This window comes from Lithobates pipiens, unplaced genomic scaffold (genome assembly GCF_037356315.1).
Source record: "Lithobates pipiens isolate NorthernLeopardFrog02 unplaced genomic scaffold, aLitPip1_a1.2 Scaffold_13, whole genome shotgun sequence".
In the NCBI taxonomy this organism is placed as follows: domain Eukaryota; kingdom Metazoa; phylum Chordata; class Amphibia; order Anura; family Ranidae; genus Lithobates; species Lithobates pipiens.
Window position 1 is genome coordinate 270,451,150 of NW_027507718.1, and position 20,734 is coordinate 270,471,883.

Here is a 20,734-nt window from a genome sequence, read left to right on the forward strand (position 1 = left end):
ACACTAAAATTAGTTTTCCTGACAGACTCCATGGCAGCAACGTGTGGGTTAAGTCCCGCCTCCACTACCCTATAGGACACCACTCCCATAAATCTTTGCTCCCTGCCCATAGCCGTGTTCTTTTTTTGTCCTCCTCCGTAGGACCCATTATGGTCTTTCTACCTGAAGATTGCTCCCACACGGTTCCATTGTTGGTTTGGCCGAATTGCGACTGGATGGAATTGTCGCATGACTCCGTTAAGCCCTAGCTACTAGCAGGGTATGGAGCGGGCATTGGATATAAGCGCTGGAGGAAGCCAGGAGCCTAGCCACTGGCAGGCAGGCTGCGCATTTGGTCGGATAGCCCAGCTAAATAGCAGGTGACCTATTTTGCCCTGAGAAGTCCGGTATGTATGGTTCTTACCTTCGGCCTGGAGACGTTCGTGTGGGAGCGGTAAGATTGTTCCTCTTTTTCATGGCAGCAGTTTGTGTTTGTTCCTTGCTTTTCCTTCATTTCCGTTCGTTTTTTGTGTTTTCATGTATATGGGTATAGGCATGGCGGCTGGATTAGCCTGCGTTCCAGCCGCCGCTCACTTCCTGGTTTTTCGTTAGATACGTTCGTTCTGCGCATGCGCGGCACAGGAATGAGGCCTGGTTCGCGCATGCGCGATAGTGGCAAAATGACGCTATTCGCGCATGCGCAGTATCGGCGCACAGGATACGATGATGACTTCACTAAGGCGCCCTATTTAAATATAGGAAATAGCCTGCAAGCTTTGGGAATGCTTGCAGGCTGTTACATGACTTCCCCTTGTCCAGGATTTCTTCTATGGAGGTAGGTGGCCTTCTGAGAAGGGGGGGGTGGGCGTGTGTGTGGGTATGGTGCTCTCAGCCTTACTTATATATCTTTGCAGCATTTATGGAAACCCCTAGAGATATGGACTCACCTCCGCCTGTATATGGCCAGCCCTCTCATAATAGGTACTGTCTGGGGGGGGGAAGTAGGGGGGGGGGTCCGGTATTAGTCAGTCTGTTATCTTTCCTTATCTGTATGTCTCTTCTATCTCTGTCTTAGCCCATCTAGTTCAGAACAGCAACGCAGCTCAACGCATAGAGGAAGCGATTCTTCTAAGTCTTACCACCGGCATTCATATTCTAAGTCTAAACATCACGGCTCACCCTCAAGATCCGGGTGCCGTAGCGAGGATCGATCTCGCTCCTCCAGGGCTCATTCCAGCCGTTCAGTTATTAATACTTGCTGGGGATGCAGATCACAAGTTCCTACTGGGAAATCCCTGTATGACCTCTGCTTTTCCAAAGCCTCTAGTGAGAGAGGGGGTACGGACCAGCAACTAAGATCCCTTGTGGAAAAAGTGGTGAAAGAATCCCTCAAGGGGATCGGGACCAGTCAGACCCCTGCGCCTCAGTCAGAATCACCTCAGTCACCAGTCAGGGAGTCGCATGCTCGAGAGCTCTGGGAGGCCTCTCTAACAAGCCACCCTTCAGCTGCTGCATCAGACAGTGAATCTGAGGAAGATAGTCCCTGTGTGGGGTTTGACTCTGCCTTACTCTCCCCCTTGGTGAAAGCTATCAGAGAGGCTGTGAACTTGGCTAATCCTTCCAAACAAAGGAAGTATTTTAAGCAACTTAAAAGGGAGCGTCTTAACTTTCCATTCCTCTCTGAACTTGCTGAGGTCATCACGGATGAATGGAGTAAAGCTGAGAATAAGAATAGTATGCTTTCAAAAGTCCTAAGGTTATATCCCTTTAACCACTTCCCGACCAGCGCACGACGATGTACGTCGACAGAATGGCACGGGCAGGCATATTGGCGTACAGGTACGTCCAATATTCGATGCCGCCCTGCCATCGGGAGCGCGCCGCCGGCGGCGCGCTCCCGCGCTGGTTGGGACCCCCGTGAGTCCGGTCACGGGACCCGCGGACTCGATCGCCGCGGGCATCCCCGCGATCGTCTCACGGAGCGGCCGAATAGAGCAAATGCTGTGTAAACAACATTTGTCTATTCTGCCTAGCAACTAGTGACGCTGATCTCTGCTCCATGTGATTGGAGCAGAGATCAGTGTACACTAAATGAAAGCCCAACCCTCCCACAGTTAGTAACACTCCCCTAGGAACACTTAACCCCTACACTGCCACCCACTGGTTAACCCTTTCACTGCCAGTGTCATTTACACAGGAATCACTGCATTTATATAGCAGTGATTACTGTATAAATGACAATGGTCCCAAAAATGTGTCAAAAATGTCCGATGTGTCCGCCATAATGTCGCAGTCACAATAAAAATCGCAGATCGCCGCCATTACTAGTAAAAAAATAAATAATAAAAAATTATTAATAAAAATGCTATAAAACTATCCCTATTTTGTAAACGCTATAACTTTTGCGCAAACCAATCAATAATCGCTTATTGCGATTTTTTTTACCAAAAATATGTAGAAGAATACGTATCGGCCTAAACTGAGGGAAAAAAATGTTTTTTTATATATTTTTGGGGGATATTTATTATAACAAAAAGTAAAAAATAATGCGTTTTTTTCAAAATTGTCGCTCTATTTTTGTTTATAGCGCAAAAAATAAAAACCGCAGGGGTGATCAAATACCACCAAAAGAAAGCTCTATTTGTGGGAAAAAAAGGACGTCAATTTTGTTTGGGAGCCACGTCGCATGACCGCGCAATTGTCAGTTAAAGCGACGCAGTGCCGAATCGCAAAAAGTGGTCTGGTCTTTGACCAGCAAATTGGTCCGGTCTGAAAGTGGTTAAGGAGGATGAGGTCAAGTATCTGGATTCAGCTCCACTCGTGGATGCAGCGGTGATGAGACTAGTAAAACATGTTACCCTTCCATTGGAAGATACAGTTTCATTTAGGGATGCCTTAGATAGGCGGATTGATTCCGATTTAAAGAGAGTCTACCTCACTGCTGGTATGGCATGCAAGCCAGCATTGGCTTTAGCGGCAATGTCCAAGGCCATGGAAGTCTGCACGTACAGGGTGGATGATACCCTCAGAAACATTTCGGATGAAGTCGCAAAAACTCTCCTATCCAGGAGTTACGGCTTGCATCGGCTTTTCTGGGGGAGGCTTTGATTGACATCATCCGCCTAGTGTCTCGGGTTATGCTTTCAGCTGTAACCGCCAAACGGGCTCTTGGGCTCCGTCCCTGGCTGGCTGATCCAGCATCTAAACAGGTGTGGTGCCATATCCCTTTCGAGGGTTCTTCCCTTTTTGGGAATAAGTTGGATAATGCCATATCCCGGGCCACTGGTGGGGAGTCGGGGTTTCTCCCTCAGGATAGACGTTTAAAAAGCCAGAGGAGATGTTTTCCTAAAAAGCAATATCAAGAGCAGGCCAGGGAGGCCCGTAGCTATAGACCGGGTCGGAAATGTTCCAGGTCATGGAAGTCAAGGCAGTCCTCCTTTTAAGAAATCCGCCAAGAGCAGTGCAACAGGAGAGAGGGAACCAACCAAATCTTTTTGAGATTGGGTCCGCTCAGATAGGCCAGGTGGGGGCTCGTCTTCTACACTTTCGGCATGTCTGGGCGTCCTCAATCCAGGACTTCTGGACCGTCAGAACGGTCTCTTCGCGTCATTCTTGGACCTTCAGCAGGTCCCCAAGACTAAAGTGTGTTCCCACCTCCCTTCCGGCCTCAGAAGAAAAAAGGCAGATCCTGTTGGCCTACGTGAAATCTTTATTGGCTCGAGGCGCTGCCGTTCCCGTGCCAGATGATCAACGAGGGAGAGGAATTTATTCTCCTCTTTTTATGGTCCAAAAGAAAAACGGTTCCTGGAGGCCAGTCATAGACCTTACACATCTGAATCATTTTATCAAAAAAGGAAAGGTTCAAGATGGAAACCTTGTCAACAATACAACAGTCAGTCCAGTCAGGCGACTGGATGATTTCAATAAACCTAAAGGACGCTTACTTTCATGTCCCTGTGGCAGAAGATTTTCAGCAGTTTCTGCGATTTTCAGTAGGAAAACTACATCTTCAGTTCGTATGTCTCCCGTTCGGGCTTTCAACGTCCCCCCGAGTCTTTTCAAAGGTGTTGTTGGCCGTAGTGGCTCTATTGAGAACCAAGGGGATTCGTCTTCACCACTATTTGGACGATCTTCTACTTCTAGTCCAGGACAGAGACCGTCTGTTATTGCACAAGGATCAGGTTATTTCCACTCTTCAAGAATTCGGTTGGATCCTGAATCTAGAAAAGAGTCAGTTAATTCCTTCTCAGTCTCTTGTATTCCTAGGCGCACTCTTCAACACAGTGAAGGGCACCATCTCATTACCCGAAGAGAAAGTAGCGGTAATTCGGGACAGAATTCGTCCGGCCCTCTCAGCCTCCCATCTCCCGGCTCTTCAGTGCCTGAGAATTATTGGCACTATGGTGGCCACGATTCCAATGGTGAAGTGGGCCCAATGGAAGATGAGGCCATTCCAAAAAGGGTTTCTTCACCAATGGCTAGGCGACAAGACTCAACTTATCCGGATCACATCTTCAATGAGAATCTCTCTGCCCTGGTGGCTTCAGAAGGAGAATCTATTCAATTGTCATTCCATTCTCCCCATCTCATGGATAACAATAACTTCGGATGCCAGCAACAGGGGCTGGGGCGCCCACTGTTTGACAGAAGTAGCACAAGGCGCCTGGGACTTCCCTTCCAGGGGGATGGTGTCGAATATTCTAGAATTAAGGGCAGCCTTCTGGGCGCTCCTAACTTTTCGTCATCTGATCTCAGGAACCTCGGTTCTTCTCAGACTAGACAACACAACAGCAGTGGCATATATAAGGAGACAAGGAGGTACTCGGAGTCTGTCCCTTCTTCAGGAGGTAGAGCCAATCATGTCTTGGGCTCAGAAGAACCTGGTCAGCATTACAGCAACTTATGTTCCAGGAACGCAGAACGTCCAAGCGGACTTCCTGTCTTGAGTCAATCTGGACAACAACGAATGGTCTCTTCACGAGGAAGTTTTCAGGTGGATTCTAAAGTTGTGGTTCTCCCCAGAGGTCGACCTATTTGCCTCCCCTTGCAACAAGAAACTGGCAAGGTATTATTCCAGGTTTCGGGATCCTCAGGCTTACGGAGTGGATGCACTGTCGGATCGATGGCGGTTCAACAAAGCTTACGCCTTTCCTCCGATTCCTATTATTCTACAGTTCCTGCGGAGACTCAAATCAGAAGCGGGAGAGGTGATAGCTGTAATACCTTTTTGGCCCAACAGGCCATGGTTTCCGCTTCTATTGCTCCTCAGTGTCAGAGATCTGATTCCCTTACCTCTCAGACCCGATCTTCTATCCCAGGGCTCGAAGCTCCATCCCTGTCCGGCCCATCTATGTCTGAGGGTCTGGTTTTTGAGAGGGGAACGTTAGAGGCTCTGGATTGTCCCAAGGAGGCCATTCCTACTCTCATGAGTGCAAGGAGGATAAGTACCAACCAGGTGTATGAGAGGATTTGGTCTAGATTCACAAGTCACTTGTCTTCCAAGTCTTGCTCTAATGGTAATCTGATGGTTCAGGATGTTTTGGGTTTCTTACAGTCCAGACTAGACATTCCCCTATCTGTCAGCGCTCTTCGTGTACTAGTCTCGGCAATTTCGGCCTTTTCTGGAGTATCCTGGGCTAAACATCCCTTGGTTCAGCAATTCTTTAAAGGAGCAATTAGACTTAGACCACAGAGGAAACCTAGATTCCCCAAGTGGGATTTACCGCTGGTTCTTGTCTTCTTCTCACAACTGGACAGAACACTTTCAATCAGAGAATTGTCCCTAATGACATCTTTTTTGGTAGCCATATCTTCAGCAAAGAAAGTCTCTGAGGTTCAGTCTTTAGGATCAAAGGTACCTTTCCTCACATTTTTCCCTGACAGAGTGGTCCTAGTGCCAATGCTGGGGTTGAATCCAAAGGTTACCTCAGTCTTCCACGAAAATCAGGATATTACTCTTCCTACCTTTAATTCGGCTGGGAGTCAGGTTCTTCATCCTCTCGACATGGGAATTATTCTGAAACGATACTTGGAGGCAACAGCTTCTTTCCTGCAATCGGATTATCTTTCTGTTCTTTTTCACGGTAAAAACAAAGGCCTTAGGGCTTCGGTCAGATCCATCGCCACGTGGGTGGTTCAGGCGATCCAGTGGGCTTATAAAGAGAAGAGCTTGGCTCCTCCTGAGGTGGTTACGGCACATTCCACGAGAAGTCTCTCTACTTCTTGGGCAGCTTCACGTCATGTGACTCCTGAGGTTATCTGCAAGGCTGCCTCTTGGTCATCCATTCATACATTTATGGCTCACTATTGTGTCGAACCTGCCAGTTTATCTTCCGTTGATTTTGGTTTTAAGGTGCTGTCGGTTGACAGTGTTACATACATTTTTTCAGCATTTTTGCCCACCCGAGTGTGTTTGGCGAGTTATTTCCCACACGTTGCTGCCATGGAGTCTGTCAGGAAAAACGGAAAATTCCTATCAAAATACTTACCGTAATTTTCCTTTCCTGATGGACTCCATGGCAGCAGGAGTTCCCTCCCAAAATGGCTGGAGTAGGCTAGTTACCGAACACGGCTATGGGCAGGGAGCAAAGATTTATGGGAGTGGTTTCCTATAGGGTAGTGGAGGCGGGACTTAACCCACACGTTGCTGCCATGGAGTCCATCAGGAAAGGAAAATTACGGTAAGTATTTTGATAGGAATTTTCCGTTTTAGTGCACACAAACATGATTTAATCCTTGATTTTGTACAAAATAAAAGATGAGATTGTGTTAAGTAAAACAGATACCAAACATGGTAATCCTCAAAACTGCATGCACCTGTGATAAATTACATTACCCAAAATTATCGATAGGCAACCCGTTAAAAGACTTTATAGCTAATTATTTTAGAGTTAGCCCTAAATGAGGGACATATAATTATTTCTCTCTTGAATGTGTGGTGATACCCAATATTTGTTGTGCAATCATGGTTTACATATGTGTGCATACCATAGGTGCGCGTTTTTGTTTGTATGTGTGCGCACTGGGCTACATGGGTGTTTTTAAAAAACATGTATGCTATTTTTTAGACTTTTTTTTTCACTTAACTTTATTTCTGTCTCAAAGAGGCCCTGGGCAGGTGACATTGGGCAGGGTTATGGAGACATTAAGAGTCTCTTATTTCCCTAATGTCTCTCCTGCCCTCTGTTTTAGCATAGACTGTGCTTGATCAGCTATACACATAGCTAATTTGACAATTCTAAGGCTGGAAGTCTAGAGCAGTGGTCCCCAACCTTTTTGACATCAGGGACTGCTTTTGCTGTAGCCAATTCCAATTCTTCCAGGGACCGGGGGGGGGGGCGGGGGGGGGGGGGAGCGGTTTACGGAGTTTCGCAAGCCTCCTGCACTTCACTGTAAAGGGACACTGTGACATAAAGGGGACTGCCCTGTAATGATTACAGTGTCCCTTTACAGTGTAGTCCCCTTCACAGTGCAATCCTGGGCCCCCCATCACAGTGCCCCTTGCAGTCATTGCTCCCCCATCATGGTCCTCCTTGCAATCTTGGCCCCTCATCATGGTCCTCCCTTCAGTCATGCCCCCCCCATCACAGTGCCCCTTGCAGTGATTGCTCCCCCATCACAGTCCTCCCTGCAGTCATGGCCTCCCCATCACAGTCCTCCCTGCAGTCACGGCCTCCCATCACAGTCCTCCGACCTTTCTTTTAAAGCACAGTGCCCCTTCCAATCTCTGCCTCCTGTGCAGTGTCCTAACTTGGAAGCCTGTAGCCTGGGTCTATTCTTCCAGGTCTCCGTCAATGTCATCCTATTAGCAAGGCAGGGGGTGGGAGCAGCTGCAGATCAGGACAGAGCAGAGAGATATTCACAATGCATGTAGCCAGTGACGTCATCGGTGAATGCGCTCTATAGGTCCGGCACACTGTGCCGTAAATGAGGGCTCCCACGAGCATGCGTGGGTGCAAGGCTGGCACGACCACTCATGTAGCTGGAGGGCAAGAACCCAGAAGGAAGACCAGGTGAAAATGCAAGCCCTGAGTGCGATACATGCTAGCGCATTATGTCATTGCCTAGCAGGGGTCCTTATTTTTTATTTTTTTTGGTTTACTACCGCTTTAAGTGATCACATAATCTCTGTTCTCAACTGTATAAGGAGTTTAGAAACCTGGGGGTGGAGAGACAGCAGGACACTGATCTTCGCAGTGAATGGTTGTGCAGCTCAAGTCTGATCTTTGGAGGACAGGCAGACTGTTCTCCCAGCACAGCCAGAAAAGTGACCACACTGAGATGGATGTGCTCTCATTCCTACCATGGTCAGTTTGAATCAGCAAGCACACAGTACAAGAGGCACATATTGGGAATATGAAATGTTGGGGTAACATATGAATTTAAGATGTTTGAGGAGCCAATTTTTATCAATTCACTATCTACGTAAAATGTAGAAACTTGCTTCTGAAAAGTTCTATTTTTCTGTAAATCCCCTTTTATTGTTTTTTCTTGGTGGTGGCACAGCATCTACAACACAGTCAAGGACCAAAATAAAAAAATAAAAAATAAAACGGAGGAAATGTTATGCCTCAATCCCATCTACCATGTCATGCACACTGCTGGCACATTTTGCAAACTATATATATATACACACACACACACACACACACACACACACTTTTTTTTTATGTCATAGTAGTGTGAGAATTTTTCCTGGATCACACCTGTTCTTAGGGGGTGGATATGCACAGGTCATGGATATGACTGGTGGAGGCGTGAAACTTCCATAAATAAGTTTACTTTTTTTTTTTTGCCTATACGGTACTGGTGGTATTTCATGTAAACAGTTTAGATCCAAAGTATTTCTTTATTCACCTTTTAATAATAAATACATATTATTAATTATGCTTATGAACTTGTTTCAGTAGAGTAACAGAACGAGAAAAAGAAAAACGTACTGTGTTTTGAGGCAGCAGTTGGTGTGTGGATTTAAACAAGAACAGCATTGGCCACACTGAGGAATACACAATGGAATCACTTTATCTCCTAAAGAAAAAACACATATATGTGTTTAATAATAATGAGCCTTGTTTTATTTTTCATTTATTATTTTCTTGTTTGATTCAACAGAAGTCCTTGTCTGGGTCATCCTAGCTATACGTTTATCGTTTGCTGATCAGACTGCAACTATACTACATTTATTAACAATGGGCTTGGACGCGCTCAGATCGTACCCGCCAGAAGCCGTCACTGCACACCGCCAATCATAAGCAACGTGTGTAAGTGCAGCTGTGGGCCAGAAAATGCCTCACTGTCTATGCTTGGCGTAATGTAGTGATGGCTTCCTGGCGGATACGATCCAAATACGCCCAAGCCCATCCTTAATTGTTTATTTTAGCCCATATAGAGGACCCTGTTTGCTTTGCCAGTTGATAGCAACAATACTCCTTAGGCCACATGCACACTGGTCATTTAGCCTGTGTGCAGCTATTCCTGGTGTTTTAGTGCCCCAGGAGGCACAGGTGCAGTTCCCAGCCCTACTGCCTGTCTATGGCAGGCTGAAAGCTGCCCTTGCATTTATGGCCCTATCTGTTCGGGGGCGAATGCCTGGAAAGCAGAATACTTTCATTCCAAACATTCGCCCCTTAACAGCATTCAGCCCCATCCAGCTGCAGCAGCTTTCAGCCTGCAATAGACTTTGAGTGGCTACAGGCAGTGAGGCTGGGTGCTGCACCTGCGCCTACTGGGCGCACTAAAATGTGGGGATTGGTTGCACACAGGCTAAAACTTCTAATATGCATTGGGGCCTACTTCACAAGTTTACATGGCACTGACAAACAATGCAAATGGCATTACACCCCAAGGGCAGAGAAAGAATAGAAAAACAACTGCTCTAGCTGTAATAACATGTTTTCCATCTTCACGGTGTCAAGGATAAAGTTTTCCTGTGGCTATTGGCACTCTCTCAGCTGAAACTGTGCAACGTAAATTCTGGAATCTTTCCCAGGTGCTGCATACAGCTTCCTGTAGAAATAAATGGGTATATGCCGGTGCTATTGTAAACACAAGTATAGTGTAAGGGCATAAACAGCATTTTAGCTTGCATATGATTGGATAATAAAATCAGCAGAGCTTCCCCTCATTTAAGATCTACCCATCAGATTTACAGCGACTGCACTTCCAAGTGCAATTTCAGGTACACTTGTAGTGCAAAGTGGATTTGCCTTTCGTAAATAACCCCCATAGTATCTAATCTGCCTTTAGAGTACCATTTAAAACTATTAGATGCATTTATATGCATTTGGAAATGTCCTTCAAGTCTAGGTTCACACCTATGTGGTTAATGTGGTTTTCAGTCTTTGCATGCAGTTTTCATGCGTTTTGTGTCTTTTTTCTTTAAACACACTGTATATAGCTGGTTGCTATGAGTTGCTAAGTTGCTGTGTCCTTAACAACTGATGAGTCATCAGTTATCATCGGGGTTCCCCACTAACAGCTAAATGTAAAAACCCTTTGGGTCTGGTAAGGATTTGGAGGGGAACCCCCAAGCCAAAATTGAAAAAAATGGCATGGGCCCCCCAAATTCATGCCAGACCCTTATGAGACCAGATGAGAGAGTGCTCCCCCCTGAACCATACCAGGCCCCATGCCCTCAACATAGGGGGGGTGCTTTGGGGTGGGGGGGTTCTCTGCCCTCCACCTCAAAGCACCCTGTCCCCATGTTGATGGGGGCAAGGGCCTCTTCCCCATGGTTGTGGGGGTCTGTGCCAGTTGGCGACGTCACAAGGGGCTGGGGACACTGAGCAAGAAGCAGATTTAACAGGCAGGGGTGATCAAATACACGTGTCAGACGTAGTTGGGTCAGGAACAAGGCTAATAGACATGGATTCAAATCAGGAACACAAGAACCAAAGCTGAAGACAATCCAGCATCGAAGCCAGGCAGACTTTCCGTTTAAACAGACTGCTGTCAGTGGGGAGGCCCGCTGACAGCTGATGACTCATCAGCTGTTAAGGACGCAGCAACTGGCTTCCCAGCTCACTGCTTAACAACCAGCTATTCTTCACATAGAATTTGAATTGGACAGATTTGAATTCTGATCGTTCAGAACATTTGGAATTTATTAAAAACTTAAGAAATTAAATTGAACTAAAACAAAACAAATTTTTCCATTCTGCATACGTCTAATTAGGGCATGAGAGGTGCTATTTGAGCAGAAAAAGGAGCGCCAAAATGCTTGTAATCTGCCAAAAAAAAAAAGCTCATGTACTTTTTTGAGCAACATGCGTTTTGTTTCAGGTCGCAGAATGCTCATATGTGTAAAAGGGGCCATTGAAATTGATGGGATTTGACTTATTGGGCGTTCTTGAAAGATTTTCAAGTTAAAAATTGCTCAGGTGTAATCAAAGCATAATGCGCTTCACTCCATCTGAAGCTTATTTGTATACTGAGGAATGAGGATCATGGAGCAAGAGAGCCCTTAAAACAGAGCTTAACAATATACACTTGTCAGGTATGAAACATTCAGTAAATATCAGCCAGCCGAAAGGGAGGGGACTTTACCATGGCACAGATAATCAACAGCAGAGTTCAGGTATGAGCAATAGCTTGTATCTGATGATGATGTTGTTACAAAACTCTTTGATATGTGCCAAATCTCTGTTACAAACGAGAATTGTGTTAGCACCTAATCACTTACAAACCAGCATGGCTAGGTTAACCAGTAGTGACAGTACAATATAAATACAAACTTAAAGTGGTTGTAAACCCTTACAACCAACTTTGACCTACAGGTAAGCCTAGATTAAGGCTTACCTGTAGGTCAAAAAATATCTCCTAAACCTACACGGTTTAGGAGATATTTGCCGAAAGACAGGCACCGCTGTCTACGGCGCATGCGCCGTATGAGCGCGCCGCGGTCAACGGCGATATGCCGCGAGTGGCGGCCCCGTGCGCATGTGCGGGAGTGACGTCATTGCTGCTTCGCCGAATGACAGCGGCGGAGCGCCGAGACCCACCGAGAAGATGGATGCGCCGGACTACAGGGGACAGCGGTGACTTCGCTGGCTCCTGTGTCAGGTAAGTGACACATAATGGGCTACTATGCGATGCATAGTAGTCCATTATGCTTTACCTTTGCAGGGTTAACTTCCTCTTTAAAGTGTTTGTTAACCCATTTCATATTCCCGATATATGTCTGCTGTACTAAGTCTCCTGCTCTTTGTATTGCTTCCTTTGTTTGAAATATCTAGTGTTCCTGCCAGTCCCTCTACTTTTCTAATAAACCGCACAACACGTCCCTGGCATTGCGGCCAGAGAGAGCGTCGTGTCAATATCGCAAGGAAGACGAGAAGAAGGCAGCAGCGATGACAGCGACAAAAGACTGGACCGCTCGCTCGTCCCCACCCTCTTTCCTGACCGGCTGTGTGCTCGTATAAGGGTCTGCTATGGACCTTTGGGGGACCCCCACACCGTTTTTTCAGCGTAGGAGTTCCCCTTTAAGTCCATACCAGGTTACGGGGCTAGCAAGGTGTCAATCTCGCTGATAGAGGCGGTGACATTCACTTCCTTCGCTAGTCCCGTCTACCTGGAGCCACGTTCAAAATGAACGGACTTTACTCCATGTGTAGGCAAGTCCATTTCAAAAGTCTGGCGGACTTCCGCCATAGTCCGACGGATTGTCCGCCGGAAAAGTCTGGTCGTGCGTGGGCAGGTCCGCTTGCTCGGAAAGTCCGGCGGACCTCCGCTGCAAAGACCGGCGGCTTGTCCGCCGGACTAAGTCTGCCGGATAGTCCGATCGTGTGTACGCGGCATTAGAGAACTTAAAAAGTACATTTTTATTATTTCATTCTGAATTGTAGAACGTTGTTTCTTTAATGTATGCAATACTGTACTTATTGAGGTCTATTTCTGTTAATTTGTAGTCTCACCTGGCTTGTTCTAATAAAACTGAGATTGAAGAAATATGGTATCTGAAGTTTTCTGGAATAAGCAGGTTTAGCTCTCTGTCCTAGAGACAGAACAGTGAAATTTTTAAGCCGACCTCTAAAGGAACATAAGCTGATTTGAAAGTCTGTACAGCCCGGGGCTACGCAGTATCCAGACATACAGAAGCCTTAAAGATATAGGCCTGCGGCAGGCTAAGCAAGCAGCCACGCTATACAGAGACGTGCGGCATATCAAGCAGCATCTACACTAGAGCGGTCTCTATACAGCAGGGCAGCTTCTTCCCACAGCCATGTCTCACAGTGGGACATCTTCTTACAAAACATGATCACGAACAAGCTCATCTAGGTCATCTGTTGCAAATGTAGCAGCTATTGCCCGTTCGAAAGCCTAAGCAGCGAAAGCCAGGGCCGCATTCGCAGACCAAGAGTTGCAGATGAAAAAAAGAAAAGGCCCACCTTGATGCAGAAAAGGCGAGACAGGAACAAGAGAAAGAACAACAAAGAACATACATGGAGGTCGAGCTAGCTCAGCAGGAGGCGGCTCTGAAATTGCAGCAAGATATCTTAGAAGCTAACATGGAGAGGCTGGCAGTGGACCATGACGCTGCCGTCGCCATTGCAGAAGCATTAGAAGCAGCCGTCTACGATGAGCCAAGAGTAGATAGCAGCATACTTGGTCTAGAGGAAGACCACCAAGATTCCTTGCAACGCACTTCAGATTATGTCTTCCAACACTATGACCCAAGAAGCATTCCACAAAAAGAGATCAAACATGACTTCAGTGAGTCACATCAAATAAAGCAGCAACTAGCCGACCTTGGACCCCAGTGCTACAGGCAGGGAAAATCTGACAGGTTCAGACTACCCAGTCCCAACCAAACCTTCTACTCCACAAGGTAACCAGCCTTTATACAAACAGCAAACGCCTGTCTTAAACTCCAAGAGGGTATGCAACAAATGGATACGAATGACCAACCCTATGCAAGGATGAACCCATCACACCTAAAGCAGAGACTTCTACCAGGTATGCCTTTACACCGTACCACAATACACCAGCAGCCTATCCCAATGTCAATCAGGCTACTGTAGACTTTGCTGGTACTTAACCATATTTGGAGTCTACCACCCTAAGGAGGCAGGACAGATTAGAGTGGTGTTCGATTCCAGTGCCAAGCATGAGGGTGTCTCTCTAAATGATGTCCTTCTCTCTGGCTCTGACCTTCACAACAGACTATTAGGAGTACTTCTCCACTTTTGCAAAGATTCAGTCGCATTCATGGCAGACATACAAATGTTCTATTGCTTTCTTGTAAAAGAGGATCACTGGAACTTTCTGAGATGTCTCTGGTACAGGGATAACAACCCCTCTAGAGACATCACAGAATATCACATGAGAGTGCATATATTTGGCAACAGTCCTTCCCCTGCAGTTCCTATATATGGCCTCAGACACTCTGCTAGAGTGGGAGAGTCAGAGTATGGGTCAGATATCAGACAATTTGTGGACAAGGATTTCTATGTAGACGATTGCTTGAAATCCCTAACCACAAATGAAGCCGCAATCAGTCTCCTCAAAAGAACTCAGGCAGTGCTTGCTTGTTCCAACTTAAGACTCTACAAGATAGCTTCCAAAGGTAAAGAAATTTTAGAAGCCTGTCCTGCTCAAGATCATTCTAACAAGTTAAAAGACTTAGATCTAGGCACAGACTCACTTCCCATGCAACGCAGCCTTGGTTTGCTTTGGGACTTAAGGTTTGACACTTTTACTTTGCACACACACAGAAGAAAAACCCTTTACCCGTAGAGGTGTCCTGTCTACCATAAGCAGCCTGTATGATCCTTTAGGCTATGCAGCACCTGTCACCATCCCGGGTAAAGCACTACTTAGAGACTTAACCTGTGAGTCGTTAGATTGGGCCCACCCTCTCCTCACCGACAGAAAGAACCTATGGCTAGAGTGGAAGGACTCACTCGGTGTCGGTGGAGGGAACAATATAAATCTATTCTACAACTAAGGAGAAAGTGGTACATTGAAAAACCCAATCTTAAACCTGGTGATGTTGTGAACCATGAAAGATTGTCAGACACCAAGGAATATGTGGCCTTTAGGTCTGACCACCAAAGTACTGCCAAAGTTGTTAGTAAGCAGGGAATTCTGGGTAGAGTCTTCATAGGAAGTGAATCAGCTACCATTCTTTTAGAATATACTGCAGAAAGCAAGACATGTCTTTCTCAATCCATCGCCATCATCCCTTAGAGAACTTAAAAAGTACCGTATATACTCGAGTATAAGCCGAGATTTTCAGCCTCTTTTTTGAGGCTGAAAGTGCCCCCCTCGGCTTATACTCGAGTCATCGCTGTCTGCCCGCTCGATCAGCGTGTCGAGCAGACAGACAGCGGCCATTCTGATTCAAAAGCCGCGCCTCCGGCTCCGCCTTCGCCTGTGATAGGCGGAACACTGAATTTCCCAGCAGCCTGTGTTCCGCCTATCACGGGCATCCGCTCATCCTCGTACTACGGACGAGGATGATACGACGTCCGTGATAGGCGGAACACAGGCTGCTGGGAAATTCAGTGTTCCGCCTATCACAGGCGAAGGAGGAGGCGCGGCTTTTGAATTTTACAATGGCCGCCGACGAAGAGGGCACGGGACGGAGGCAAGGCAACGCACGGCACGGGACAGGACGGGACGGGACGGGACGGGACGAAGGCAAGGCACGACACGGGACGGAGGCTCGGGACAAAGGCTCGGGACACAGGTAGGCTGGACACACACACACACACACACACACACACACACACACACACACACACACACACACACACGGATGGAGACACACACACACGGATGGATGGATGGATGGATGGAGACACACACACACACAGGGATGGATGGATGGATGGATACACACACAGGGATGGATGGATGGATGGAGACACACACACACAGGGATGGATGGATGGATGGATGGATGGAGACACACACACACAGGGATGGATGGATGGATGGATGGAGACACACACACACAGGGATGGATGGATGGATGGACACACACACACACAGGGATGGATGGACGGACACACAGGGATGGACGGACACACAGGGATGGACGGACACACAGGGATGGACGGACACACACACAGGGATGGACAGGCATGTCTCACCCTCGGCTTATACACGAGTCAATAAGTTTGCCAGTTTTTTTGGGGGTAAATTGGGGGCCTCGGCTTATATTCGGGTCGGCCTATACTCGAGTATATACGGTATGTTTTTATTATCTCATTCTGCATTGTAGAACGTTGTTTCTTTAATGTATGCAATACTGTACTTATTGAGGTGTATTTCTGTTCATTTGTATTTTCACCTGGCTTGTTCTAACAAAACTGAGATCGAAGAAATATGGTACCTGAAGTTTTCTGGAATAAGCAGGTTTAGCTCTCTGTCTTAGGGACAGAACAATCTGTACCCATGTGTCCTGCAGTAATTTGTCAATAGTTCTGCTATATTTTTTTTACTTTTCCCATCCATACCTGGATTTAGGTCAGTCACTCCTTCTCCAACACTTTCAACTATTCCAGCTCCTTCATGGCCCAGAATAACTGGATAATCAATATTTTTCATGTCACCATGCAGAGCATGATCGTCTGTCCGACATATTCCTGTAGCCACCATCTGAATACGGGAAAACAATCAGACATTTGAGTCAGTGCATAATCGTTAATTTTTGTAATACTTAAATACACTTCGAACTAAACTCTCTCAATCAACATTAACTACTTTTAATTCTTATGTTGCTAGCATTAGTAAATAGATATACTTTACCTTCCTGTTTACTTTTTTAAACTTGTTTTGGCATTTCTTAAGTTTCTTCCTGGTTTCTAACCTAGGTCAAAATGATGTCATACAACCCAGAAGACTTCAGGGGCATTTTTTTTTCTTCATCTGGAAGGGGAGGATGAGATTTCTCAGCTAAGCACACCCTCCTGCTTGCATGACTGAGCTAAAGACAGATGGATTCCAGAAAGTAAATGCTACATGAATCATCTGCCCTTACTCAAGAAATGCTAGGGGGGAGTTTTTCAAAGTGATTTCTTAACAAAATAAAGACTTGAGACATGGATGGATAGGCGAATTTGCTTAGAATATTAAAAATGGGTGAAATCGCATTTTCAGATTGTGGTGCTCGAATACCATTTAGTTCAACTGTTAGCAAGCAACTGTACTTTTCAGGTGTTAAAAAAAATTTCTCTGACATATTGCTGCATGCAAACAATTCTGTTGTATAATGATATATAACCATAAAATAAATAACACAGACATAAATGTATTCGTCCTTTTAAAATTAGATTAAATTGTATGCGACGATTCAAGCATTTAGGACACTTGAGAATGTAAGATAAGGTTTTTATTCAGAGCCATTTCACACCAGAGCTGCACAGGAACATGTACCACAACTCCTGCGCATTCCTGCGTGCTGCAATTTTATAGGCCATTGGCGGAAATCGCATCGGAACATGGAGAAAGTAATGCATGCACTATTTTGAAAAACATGCCTTACCAAATTGCATGGTATTCCGGTATCATGAGATTTGGTGCCCACAAATGCACTGCACTGGCAAACATGGCAGATCAGCAAGGCAGTGCGTTTTGAGCATTGTGCAGAAAATGCACATGTAATGTGCCTTTCCTGCACCGCGTTCTGGCGTGAACCGGCTGGCAGTGTTTTGTACATGTTGGGTGTGTAGCTCATAAAAGGGCTAGGAAGAACAAGTCATAATATCAGTGATTACTACGTCTGCTGGGTGCTGAGACATTTTATCTTAATAATCAAAGTATAGATCAAAATGTTAATCCTAATCTTCAGAATATGATTCATGTTCTTGCTATTGCTAAATACTTCCTACACATAAACTATGTAGCATCCTATGCTCAGCAGCACAATATCCCTGTTATTGCTGTGTTATCATTCATTCCTGTACAAATGCACCATTCAATGCTAAAAAGCTAAGGCAGGCCATGTCCCTGCTGCTTCTGTCTGTCCCCAGCTCCTATTTTAAATTTTTTTGTTTCACAAAGGTTTATATTGGTCGAACAACAAAAAGATCCAAATACAACATTACAGTATTTAAGTTGCTTATATGTGGTACATAAGGTATTTGTAAAAGTTTCAAAGTACAATATAGTCTGGTAACATCATGGAAGTATACAGTATCACAGTTATACAGAAAAGTATATATTCAATTGATATCTAATCATTTTCATATGAAACAGGCAAATAATTTCTTCAATGTATTACTCAGGTAATTGATAACCGGGTATGATGGATTTTGTCTTTCATTCATTCCTACTCCTCCTGAACCTTCTCGTAAGGGTTATAGACCATGAAAGAGTTATCTTGTTACTCTATGGAAGCTTTATAAGCCTGCGACCCTTTGAATTCTAGACAGTTAAACCACGATGAAGTAAAGTTAGTTATTTTTTCCTGTGAGATACTTATGAGTTCTTCTATGGATTCTATAGTGTTGATTTCCATGGAACCATTCTTTTTTTGATGGTATTGTATTTGAGTGCCAATGGCATGGGATACAGTGTCTTGCAGCATTTATCATAAAACATCGCTAATGATTTTAGGTAAAGTTTTTTGGGGATTGTGTTGTAGTGTAACAGATATTGTGCTGGTTCAAATTTTAAGATTTCGAAAGTTACCAAAGTGGTGGTTTCGTGAACCACCTTCCAAAAGTTATGGATTAGTGGACAAGACCACCAAATGTGTATCATCGAGCACTCCTCATTGTTGCATCTCCAGCATCAGTCAGAGACCTGGGGGTAGAATTTGTGCAATAGATTGGGAGTTCTGTACCATCTGGATATTATTTTAAAGCCACACTCTTGAGTGGCAACATTTAGTGAACCTTTATAAGTGAAGATGGTTTCCTAGTTATCAGAAAGATTTAGATTTAAGTCTTGTTCCCAGGCTTGGCACGACGAAGTGGAGAACTCCGAACCGTTCATGAAGAGTGAGTTATAGAGGGTTGATATGTTGTGTCTTTGGGGGCATTTCTTTGTACATAGGTCTTCTAATGTCGTAAGGGATCTGGTCCAAAGGTGGGCTGTTTCAGTTCTGGTCAGAAAGTGTCTTATTTGTAGGCAATTCCATTTTGAAATTAGGTTTGGAGCTTTATCTTTATTGATTTCCTCAAAGGATAATAGTTTCCTGTTTTCAAAGAAATGTTTGGCTAGAACTTCCTTGTGTGGCCAAGAATTAGTGAGAAATTTCTCCTCATTACCTGGGGGGAAATCTGGGTTGTTTCTTAGAGGTGTGAGGGGACTGGTCCATGGGGAAGGGATGTTTTTTTTGTAGGTATTATGAAATATATCTAGAGTAGGGCCTATAAGAGGGTGGGATTTAATGTCTTTTGGATGGTGTGATGGGTTTATCCAAGGTAGATGGTTAATTTGATGAGCAAATTGTGTTTGTTCTAAAGTCACCCAGTTCTTAATTGCCTGATGGTTGTTCCAATCTACTATGCGTGTCAGGAGAGCTGCCTGATGATATTTTCGTAGGTCTGGGAGTGCTATTCCCCCTTTGGGTAGGTTTAGTCTCGTATATTTAATTCTGGGGGGTTTACTCCTCCAAATAAAAAAGGTAGAGCATGCTTTGCGGAAGGAAGCAAACAGAGATGCTGGCAGTCTGGTGGGTATTGTTTGTATAGCGTAAAGAAATTTAGGTAGGATTGTCATCTTTATTAGTGAAGCTCTACCAAACCATCAAATGTTAAGAGAGTTCCATCTTTTAAGATCCTCCTGGGTTTCTTTTAGGATGGGCAAAAAATTCAGTTTGGAGAGGTCATTTAAGTTTGTTGGGATTTCAATTCCGAGATAGGTTATATCTTGTATGGCTCAAGAGAATGGGAAGTTTTGTTTGCAGGGCCTGTAGATTTTGAGTGGTTGATTTTTAAATTGAATAAGTTGGAAGAGTTCAAGATCTTGAATGACGTTAGCCAGGGAAATATGTGGCTGTGAGAGGAAAAGGAGCATATCGTCTGCAAAGGCAGCGACTTTGTACGTATGATTTTGGATTTCGATGCCCTTAATGTCTGGGTTGGATCTAATTTTGTTCAGAAGGGGTTCTAATGTGAGGACAAACAATAACGGTGATAGGTGGCATCCCTGTCTTGTACCATTTCGTAAGTTGAAGGCGTCCGACAGGTGGCCATTGACTCGAATATGCGCTGTTGGATTGGAGTAAAGCGCATTGATATATGCTCTCATCTGGGGTAAAATGCCGATATGATTTAAAACTGCATCAATAAAGTCCCAGGCCACTCTGTCGAACGCCTTCTCTGCATCGAGGGACAGGAAGAAGCCTTGTTTGTTTCTGGATGTTAACCAGTGGTTTCTGTTTAGGGCTTTAAGTGTATTGTCCCTTCCCTCTCTTCCGGGGATAAATCCTACCTGGTCAAGGGAAATGAGTGATGATAACAAGGGTAGGAGTCTGTTAGCATAGATCTTGACGTCTACATTGATTAAAGAGATTGGTCTATAGTTCATGACTAGGGTCAAATCTTTTCCTTCTTTAGGTATAACAGCTATATGTGCTTCTAGTAATTGTTTTGGGGGATGTTGTTCGGAGTGAAGTGACTGTAATGTTTTCAAAAATCTTGGTTTCAGTATGTTGGTAATAGTTTTGTAGTATTGTAGGGGAAGACCATCAGGACCTGGGGCTTTGCCTACTTTCATATCTTTTAAGGCTTTATCAAATTCCCCACCAGAGTTGGGGGCTTCAAGTTCTTGGGCTGTATTCTCAGCTATTTGTGGTGGGCTA

The 20,734-nt window shown here is 45.1% G+C and overlaps 1 protein-coding gene across 1 annotated transcript in view; it reads right to left on the reverse strand.

Annotated features, from left to right (window-relative positions):
• LOC143974852 (alcohol dehydrogenase 1-like) overlaps positions 1-20,734 on the reverse strand; it is a 66,673-nt gene that overhangs the window by 15,098 nt on the left and 30,841 nt on the right. Inside the window, exons 3-4 of the mRNA XM_077476612.1 lie at positions 16,440-16,581; positions 8,919-9,006 (exon numbers count right to left, since the gene is read on the reverse strand). Of these exons, the coding sequence (XP_077332738.1) occupies positions 8,919-9,006; positions 16,440-16,581 (230 nt within the window). The remainder of the gene's footprint in view (positions 1-8,918; positions 9,007-16,439; positions 16,582-20,734) is intronic.